Source organism: Triticum aestivum, chromosome 2A (genome assembly GCF_018294505.1).
Source record: "Triticum aestivum cultivar Chinese Spring chromosome 2A, IWGSC CS RefSeq v2.1, whole genome shotgun sequence".
NCBI classification, from domain to species: domain Eukaryota; kingdom Viridiplantae; phylum Streptophyta; class Magnoliopsida; order Poales; family Poaceae; genus Triticum; species Triticum aestivum.
The window spans coordinates 209,998,132-210,007,431 of record NC_057797.1 but is presented as its reverse complement, the minus strand read 5'-3'; the positions used below and the strand labels follow the sequence as shown (position 1 = coordinate 210,007,431).

Genomic DNA, 9,300 nt, shown 5'->3' with positions numbered 1-9,300 from the left:
TTTCAGCCTCTCTAGTTCTTTCTTAAAACTTATTTATTCTCCTCTTTGGTCCTTTCAAAGTAATTTGGTCCCAAGAATGTAAATCATCATGCACCGCTCTAGTCCGTGCTGCGAGAGAGGGACCAATACCCGCCAACTTTGCTTTTTCCTAAGCAGTCTTCACAATCTCCTCAACAGTATCTTCTTTCAGCCATTTTGCTTCAAATTGTCTCACACGACCATTCCGACGATTAAACAAGTTACTAGCAAAATAATTTGTGTCAAGAATTAAAGGACGATGGTCGAGATAATGCCATTCAACCTTATCATAAGCCTCCATCATGTCAAGTTTCACTGCACACACCGCATTCCCTCCTGTCTTTCCTCTTCATTGCATACATACTCATGCGCAATTAACATATTGTCAGTGATCAAGCGTCCAGGGATAAATGCACTATATTCTTCCCCTATAACTTCATCAAGACAACTCCTTATCTGATTTGCAATAGCTTTAGATGCGATCTTGTACATAACCGGACATAAAGATATTGGACGATACTGTGAAATCTTTTAGGGAAATCTCACTTTGGGGATCAAAGCAACCCCTTCTCTTGATGCTCACTAGAACCATCGTAAGCGCCTCCTAGTGTATGCTCTACGATGGTTGCTACCATGTATTTTCACCCCTCTATCAATGAAAATGATACGCATCCTGCGTATTCGCAAAAAAATTGTATTCCTGCTTGTATTCAGGAGGTTGTGAACGCTGAAGTTTGTAATGTTAAAAGAAAATGCTATGTTTTTTAGCAAAAAAAAAACGCTATGTATGAGCCAGACTTGATCTAGTACTCCCTCCGTCCGGAAATACTTGTCATCAAAAATAAACAAAAGTGGATGTATGTAGACGTATTTTAGTTCTAGATACATCTCTTTATATCCATTTTAATGACAAGTATTTTCGGAGGGAGGGAGTAGTAGAAAAGAAAAAAAAAGACCAACAATCTCTGCACCAAAAGTCCAAATCAGCTGGCGGCAGACATGGCATCAGCCCGTTGTCTTTCGCAGACCGAACCAAACCTGGAGCCATGCCAAACACCACCGCGTCAGTCGTCACGGCACGCAAAAACGTTGCGAAAAACGAACCCAATTCCTCTCGGTCACACGTCGCACGCTGCTCAGTGTTCTAGGTGTATCGCCTGATCCCATGATGAGCGCCAAGCTCGGCGCGGCGACGCCGTCCGTGCTCCTCCCGCCCTCCCCTCGGCCCCACGGCCTCCGCCCCTCCCCCACCGCCGCCTCATGCCTCCCCGACACCGCCACCGGCCCGCCTCTAAGCGCGGGACCGGACCAAGAGCTCTCTGGCGCGCCCGGGCAAGAGGAGGCGGCGGTCTCCTCCGCCTCCCAGCCGCGCTCGCGCGCGAGCTCGCAGCTGAGCCGCTGGTCCCGCGCGCGCGCGCTCCGGTCCGGGCGGAGGCTGGAGCTGCCGGCCATGCGGGCGACCGCGGCGCTCTCGGTGCGGACCAAGTCGCCGCCGTCATCCGAGGAAGAGGCCGCGGCGATGGAGGAGGAGGACGATGATGGTGACGAGGTGGTCGGGGTCGGGAGCGAGGCAGCGGGGAACTCGATCTACATGGTGTCGGACGGGACGGGTTCGACGTTGGAGCACTCGGTGAATGCCGTGCTCGGGCAATTCGAGCACTGCCTCGTGGACCGACGCTGCGCCACAAGCACCCACCTATTCTCGGGGGTAAACATCCGTCATTTTCGCTGCCCTTTATTACCTCAATTCGTGACATTGGATTTGATCCCCGCGCTCCAGTGCGATGTCTGGTTTACGAAATGCCTGTAGTCTCGCTAGAAATTCGGGATTTCGGTTTCCTACTGATTACTGTACATAGTATCATGCATGTCAACTAAGCAATTTTGATGAGGTGACATAGTATTAAATGAAGAAAGAGAGACTTGAGTATCATATCATATTAAATGATGTGCTACTTTGTGTCATGCATGGCAATAAATATAGTCCTCTATGATACCAACATTTGATACTATGCATTACGGATGTAGTATCATAGACTAGTATCATATGCATGATACTAGTATATGATACTCCCCATTACAATCAGCCTGAGTAGTTGCTTTGCCAGATGTTTCTACTTTTCAATATAACGGGGTAAGTGTGAGAATTTACATCAGTAAATTTGTGTGAAGAGTTCAAGTTTAGAGATGAAATCGAACATTTTATGGGCATACCAGGGCAGCCCTGCAACTTTGCTTTGTGGTTAATTTCATAATTTGTGCACCGACATTATCTCTTTTCAGACGAATTACTGTAATACCTGTAGCTTGTATTCCCCTGTGGCTTGCTATGCAATGTCAGAGTGGTTTAATTGGGGATACTTTGGTTCATTTTACATTTAAGGTTTGCCTCTGAACTTCAGTGCTGGGGGATTATTTGGGTTAGCATGACACTATCATGCACTCCATCTGTAAAGAAATATAAGAGCGTTTAGATCACTCACAGAAACGCTCTTATATTTCTTTACAGAGGGAGTATTTGAGCATGAAAGCTACAATATCAATCTTACTCTGCAAAAGTTGGTATTGCCCATGAAATACGCTAATACTAAGAAGAAAAGTCGCATATGTTCCAATGGAGGAAAAATCCCTCACAGAAACTTCGGATGAATTACGCAATAGATCTTTTTGACATTTTAAGAAATAAAACGGACCGTGCAGTTGAATAAGGCTGAATGTTCATGTGCAAATTGAGAATTGTACAGTTGCTTCATGCATATCTATATGTTCTATTTGTGCAAATTGATATTCGCCGCACTTTACACCAGGTAGATGGTCTGACATGGTCAAAATATTGCCAGTTGGCCATACTATTTTGTTTTACGTGTTTGCTTGGATTGGTTCATTTTATTGAACAAAATCAGTCAGTTGATTGTAGTCATGAGTCTTTCTGGGGTAGCGACTCGGAAAAGGTCGAGCCTGCAGTTGCAACTAGTCGCGAGTCGACACTAAGTTGAGTCGACATTTTTTTGCGACTCATCGACTAGTCGACGACTAGTCGTGACTAGTCGCGTGACTCGAAAACCATGATTGTAGTCTTTGTTCAGAAACTGTTATTTGACACTATTCACCCAAGCTTAGCACAAGCATGGGCTAAGAAAAAGTTAACTGCATATCACTTGTCGGAAGTAATCAGCATCTCTTACACATTGCTTCTAATTTTCTTTAGATTGATGACATGGATAACCTTATTGAGATAGTAAGGCAAGCAGCAAAAGAAGGAGCATTGCTTCTATATACCCTTGCCGATCCTTCAATGGCTGAGGCAACTAAGAAGGCTTGTGATTTATGGGGTGTTCCATCCACCGATGTTCTTCGTCCTACTATTGATGCCATAGCTTCTCATATTGGTGTTGCTCCATCTGGGATTTCACGAAGCTCTGCTAGCCGAAAGGGTCAACTTTCTGAGGATTACTTCCAACGAATTGAAGCGATTGATTTTACAATCAAACAAGATGATGGTGCTCAGCCACAGAACCTTGCCCGTGCACACATTGTGCTTGTTGGTGTTTCACGTACTGGGAAAACACCATTGTCAATTTATCTAGCACAAAAAGGGTACAAAGTGGCAAACGTCCCAATTGTGATGGGTATTGATCTTCCAAAGGCCCTATTTGAGATCGACCAGGATAAGATCTTTGGGTTGACGATAAACCCCGTGGTTCTTCAGGCAATCAGAAAGACGAGAGCAAGCACTCTAGGATTTCATGGGCAGAAGAGCAATTATGCTGAAATGGAGCATGTGAGGCAGGAGCTCGACCATGCAAATCAAATTTTTGTTCGGCACCCAACATGGCCAGTGATCCGTAAGATCAGTTTCATCGTCTTTTATGGAGAGCTAATTTGTTTTTTCTCATGTTATAACCATATATTTTTCGTGCAGAGGTCACTGGAAAAGCCGTAGAGGAAACAGCTGCTGTCATTGTTAGAATATATCATGACAGGAAACAGAAGTGCTCCATGCCACGCATATCAAAACGGTACTAGCACCATGTTCTATCTATTCTACCGCGCCTTGTAAAGTATGTGTGCATTGATAAGCGCCATGTCAGCAGTACCTTAGCTGACCATGTTATTATTAGCTCTTACCATCCTGCTTTCTGTGACCACTGACCACCTTCTAGGTGGCTTCTGTATCTGAAAGATAACGCATTCACAGTATAGCGCAGCAGGAAATAAATGTATAATTCGTTCTCTAGTTTTTTGTTCCTTAAATTATTTTCAGTTATTGAACTATTTAGTTTGTTAAGTAAATTGTAGGTTGAACTGAGATTGTTAGAAAAATGAAAATCAGAGTAATACATTTCTTGCATAGAACTAGGATTCTCCGTCGGTATAAAATGGTTAGATGTGGACCACAATGTCCTTTATCCTCCTGAAAAAGCTCTGCATAGACAGGGTGCATGGGACATCACAACGATTTGTCCTCCTAAGCTTGATCACTCATTTGCGCAAGGATGTGTTCACTCTTAGATTCGATAGGAAGACCATCTAAAAGCAATTTCAGTAACAACATCATGCACTAGCACTACTTTTACTCTTTTCTTGTGATCTTTCTTTACTTTGTTTATTTATTTATTTATGAGTTGTTCAAATTTGATAACCCTTGTTTTTTGGAAGTATGCTGCCTTCTACTTTGTGGTTGCCTTTTGAACTACTTATCTTATCTTATGGATTTGTGGCTGAAAGTAGACAATAAATATCTGGTGAGATGTGCTTCAACCAAAATGTAGCTTCTCTGCCAGACCAGGGCCACCTTGAGCCAGACCTGTGGTAACAGAAGTCTGGTTGAGCTGATCAGGAGTCTGGCTATTTGGTAGCCGCAGCAGCTTAAGGGCTGACTAAAAGACTAATCAGATAATCATTGTTTGGTACTTGATATCCTGTTTCTTTTTTATACAAAGTGAAGATAAATTTGGAAGGCGCTACTTTCAATTGACGAATAGTCCTTACACAATCCTTGTTTAAAACGAGACCAGCCAGTACTAGCCCTTGGCGGCATATTTTGATAGGAGGAGCAATCACGAGCACACTGCGCAGAGTCCGGGACTCGAACACGGGTGGGCTGCGAGTTCTCACATAATCATTGTTTTTGTTCTTGTTATCTTGTTTCTGTTTGGTACTACAAAGTTAAATTGAATTTTTAAGATAGTCTCTTACGTCAATAAATTGCCTCTTGCTCTCTTTGTATCGTGCAAAATGGTTTCAAGCTGTCCGACTACATGTTTTCTTTCTGAAATATCCTGGATATGCTCCAAGATGTTTTCATAGCATCACGACTATGTGTTGAAATGAATATCTCAAGGAATATGCTTTGTGTTCTTGCAGGGTGGCTCCAATTCGAGTCTATGATTCTCTGTCAGAGAAGGTCAACACTCCTGTTGAACCTGAAAAAGTATTGGCCATGGACGTATGAACGTGTTCTGCTTCTGCAGCAGCGAGGCGAAATCAGAAACTATAGAGCCTAGTAGCCTACTATTCGGTACTTGTTGTGTGTCCCAACTCCGCGGTTAGACTAGAGTCATTGTGGATAGAAGGTAAGAGGGGCCATGTTAAAACTGCTCTTCTTTTAAATAATCATAGCCTGTGCTGTCATGTGTTGGTTGTTCATTGGTTTAGTTTTCCTTTCAAGTCAAGCACTCATGTCATGTACAACCTCTTCTAGAAATGACCCAGGCAAAGACAATTATTCCAAAAACACCAGTGTATATTTGTGTATGCTTATGTTTGCAGTATGTGTAAGAGAGAAAACCCTATCGCAGTCGCACCAAAGCTACTTGTATTCTTTCTTTTGAGCAATGAGAACAGAAAAAAGGGGGGAATAACAGAAGAAACCAGAATAGAAAGGGAGGACTGCCATCACAAACTTCTCCATCAGGACCTCAACCGGCCTAATCTTTTCTCTACCGTCTGCTATGTATTCTGCTGTGCCTTCTCATATCACCACACGATTTTCACCCGAATTCTAGTAAATATCAGTCCCCGTCACAATCTCTACAGATCACACGTTGAAAACCCGGCCCTGCGATGAACACGCGAAAATCTCTTTGCGCTATGAGGCTGGTGTTTCACCGTGCATCGCTGTCGGCTCCCGTGCTGCTTCCGGCGCTGTCCATCTTGTTCATGGAAAGGGTGAAGTAGAGCAGAATCAAGGTCCCCACGCTGGACCTGCATAAACAAGAAGGAAAAATCAGTTGGAGTTCAGAGATTATCACTGGAGAGGACCTGCTGACCAATGAAACGGTACTCCTGACATCCTTTTGTTTTTTTATCACTGCTCTGCTCTGGGTGCAAACACTACTACCACAAGTGGATGAATTAAAGCCAAATCAGAAACAAATAGTACTAAACTAGGCTACTCCAGATCAACGGAACCTTTTCTCCCCTTCTCCTCGACGGCTGGGGCGAACACTCCCTTCTAGGATCCGGTTCTGCCTAGTAGTTTAGTTTGGATTTTTTAGTCTCTGCATGGGCAGCGCTTCTTCCTCAAATTTATCTTTCGGGCTCGATCCTCCTCAAGTTTGTCCGTCTGAACAACATAGATTTCTATAGTCTCCTTGGGGCGCCGAGGTTGGAATTTCTTGTTGTGTGTGATGGCAATATTTGGTGTGAGGTAATTCAGATCTATTAAAGGGTTCAACAATGATGATGGCGGCTCCAGGGTATCGATTCTTTGGGACACATGCATAGAGACTTCCCTGTTGTTATCAACAAGGACAAGCCGGCTTTGTAGGGAAGCGGCGAGAGCAATGCCTTCACGGCTTGTTCTGGCGGTTGTAGCAGTGGACGATGGTTTTAGACATTTCAGACTATTTTTAAGGTGCCTTGTAACTTTTATAATCTATCGGCATCCTTCTAAAAATACTAGTAGTAGGAGTACTAAATTGGCTGGTTGTTGGTCAATCGTCCTCTCGTCTCTCGATCACCGTGGCGAAGGCGAAGGTGCCAACCAGTTGTGCAACGGGGACTTGGCAACGAGAAACCACGGCCGTTGTTGCGCGGGATTTCCGCACGCCACGCACGCAGGAGGTGCACCATCACCGGTCGCGACGGAACCGTCCTAGACGCTGCGAATTATTGCCGATAATGATCCCACCATCGGCTCCCTTCCTCAAGCTGGAGGAGAGCCGTCGCGTCAGATCGATTAGTTGCATTTGCTATTGCTAGGTCCGGTTGATGTGCTAGCTACCACTGTCTGCTGCTAAGCCGCCACAAGACGCCAACAGGATTCGCTTTGCGTATTACAACTGCCAGTGAACTTGCAAGGTACACTCACTGAATGCTTAACAGCTCCGCCTAATGATGGTTCGTGTTGTCCATGAATGGCAACGAAGCACGGCGGGTTTTGGGGCCAAAAAGTCGCCAGCGGCGACGACAAATGAGAGCGTACTGCCACTGATCCATCACCCCTACGTCGCCTAACATTTCCGGAGAATAGATTTCATTTCACCAAGTGAAACGTGTGCGTACTACGGAGGGGAGGAGCCTGCAACACTGCCTAGTTCTAGTTGACACTTTTGACACTCTGCTGCCGGCTGGTTCAGTGATTGGATCTAAGCATCACAAAAAACTAAACCAAGGGAAGGGGAAGAAGATTCTTACAGCGTGGCGAAGAGGAAGACGACCCTTCGGGGATCCAGCCACGGCGCCGGACGCCGCCCCAGCCGCCTGGACTTCCCTCCCGGCGTGCCGGCGCCCCCCGGCGTGTTCACCAGCCGGTGCCCGTTCAGCATCTCGTCGGCGGCCGCCACATGGACCAAGAGCGGGGACAGCGGCGGCCTCTCGCCCGTCCCTACCCCGCCTCCTGCACACAAACGGATCAAACCGAACGTCAGGTCCCCGTTCGTCGTTCAGAACTCGAAACTGTGCGGTTAACGTCAGTGTCACTGGTCACTAGTCACTTAATAAGCTATGCAAGGTAGCAATTGAGTCGTAATTTCGTGAAATACAAAAAGAAAAAATAATAATTTTTGGTCCGAAATGCGAAGGCAGATTATCAACTGGGCAGGCTAACCTATGGTGCCAGTGGCGGCGTCGCCGTCGGCCTGCTTCCTTTCTGACCCCTTCCGCGAGAGCGACCTCACCACCCTCTGTTCCGTTCACAGCACGATTAGAGATAGGGATGGTATCAAACACTAGGACGACGGCCTAAAGAAATCTGGACGCGCATATCGCCGTCGTCCGCCGGCCAGCCTCCAACAGACTTACAGGTGTCCTCGGGGTCGAGGCCGGCGGCGCTGCCGGCGTCGTTTCCGGGCCGTCGCCGGCGAGCGACGAGAGGGCGGCCACGTCGAGGGAGATGAACCCACCGGTCGCGGCGCCGCGGCCGGCGTCGGAGCTCGACTGAGCAAGAACCTAGAAAAGGAACAGAAGTGTTATTGTCCTGTAAGCAAGAACCTATCTACCGGCGATGAAACTGAAGTTCTTCAATCAAATCAAACAAAGAGATATTCATCACAGCCTAAAAAGGGCAAGCGATTCATGCGAAGATCCAAATCGCTTCCAGTTGGCCGGGGCAAGCAAGAACACCGTGCGGCGACTAGAGCCGATTGACGGGCAGAAGATTTGACGGGAAGAGACTTACGGGATGGTTGGAGGCGGCGTCCCCCATGCCTTGGTGACGACGTTCGGCGTGCACGCTTCTTCCCGCAGGAGTATGTCTTCTCTTTTGTTGTTTCTGAGTGAGTTATGGTAGCCCCTCGGGAAGGCGGAGAATCGAATGGCGGAATACTACAAAAACGAGGAACCGGAGGGAAAGGACCGTCGCTTTGCTCTTTTTGTTGAGGACCAAAGATGATGTTCACAGTACAGCTTCGCTTCTGTCATATATACTGCTGGATTTTTTGTGGGCACCCACGGACGGAATTGTTTAGAAATCATCCATGTGGTAGTATATCTCTTGTGAGGTCCATCTAGGTCTCGATAGATTGGTAAGATTTTATTAGATCCTGATCGATTTATAAAATTTAGAATCAATTTAGGCTGCCCGCAATAAGAGTATCATAGATAGTATCATGCATGCCAACTAACCAATTTTAATGAGGTGACATAGGATTAAATGAAGAAAGAAAGGCTTAAGTATCATATCATGATACCGTATCATATTAAATGATATGCTACTTTGTGTCATGCATAGCAATAAATGTAGTCATCTATAATATCAACATATGATACTATGCATTAGGGATGTAGTATCATAGACTAGTATCATATGCATGATACTAGTATATGATACTCTCCACT

At 45.8% G+C, this 9,300-nt stretch overlaps 2 protein-coding genes across 2 annotated transcripts; one reads left to right on the top strand and one right to left on the bottom strand.

Annotated features, from left to right (window-relative positions):
- Positions 1-1,090: 1,090 nt before the first annotated feature.
- LOC123188396 (probable pyruvate, phosphate dikinase regulatory protein, chloroplastic) lies at positions 1,091-5,842 on the top strand. The gene is made up of 4 exons (XM_044600483.1): positions 1,091-1,726; positions 3,227-3,863; positions 3,941-4,037; positions 5,386-5,842. Exons 1-4 carry the CDS (start codon positions 1,184-1,186, stop codon positions 5,471-5,473), a joined length of 1,365 nt encoding a protein of 454 aa, XP_044456418.1. The 5' UTR covers positions 1,091-1,183; the 3' UTR covers positions 5,474-5,842.
- Positions 5,843-5,889: 47 nt separating this feature from the next.
- On the bottom strand, positions 5,890-8,862 carry LOC123188398 (uncharacterized). Its single transcript, XM_044600484.1, has 5 exons — positions 8,642-8,862; positions 8,266-8,412; positions 8,072-8,147; positions 7,660-7,861; positions 5,890-6,225 (listed from the first exon to the last, which is right to left on the bottom strand). Exons 1-5 carry the CDS (start codon positions 8,666-8,668, stop codon positions 6,126-6,128), a joined length of 552 nt encoding a protein of 183 aa, XP_044456419.1. The 5' UTR covers positions 8,669-8,862; the 3' UTR covers positions 5,890-6,125.
- Positions 8,863-9,300: the final 438 nt, after the last annotated feature.

Bases quoted from the DNA above. Each gene is read 5' to 3' on its own strand.
- LOC123188398 (XM_044600484.1), bottom strand. From the start codon at position 8,668: ATGGGGGACGCCGCCTCCAACCATCCC. The intron at 8,413-8,641 runs GTAAGTCTCTTC...TTCCTTTTCTAG, and splicing joins ACGCCGCCTCCAACCATCCC to GTTCTTGCTCAGTCGAGCTC. The intron at 6,226-7,659 runs GTAAGAATCTTC...TTGTTTATGCAG, and splicing joins GTCTTCCTCTTCGCCACGCT to GTCCAGCGTGGGGACCTTGA.
- LOC123188396 (XM_044600483.1), top strand. From the start codon at position 1,184: ATGATGAGCGCCAAGCTCGGCGCGGCGACGCCGTCCGTGCTCCTCCCG. The intron at 3,864-3,940 runs GTAAGATCAGTT...TTTTTCGTGCAG, and splicing joins CCCAACATGGCCAGTGATCC to AGGTCACTGGAAAAGCCGTA. The intron at 4,038-5,385 runs GTACTAGCACCA...GTGTTCTTGCAG, and splicing joins ATGCCACGCATATCAAAACG to GGTGGCTCCAATTCGAGTCT.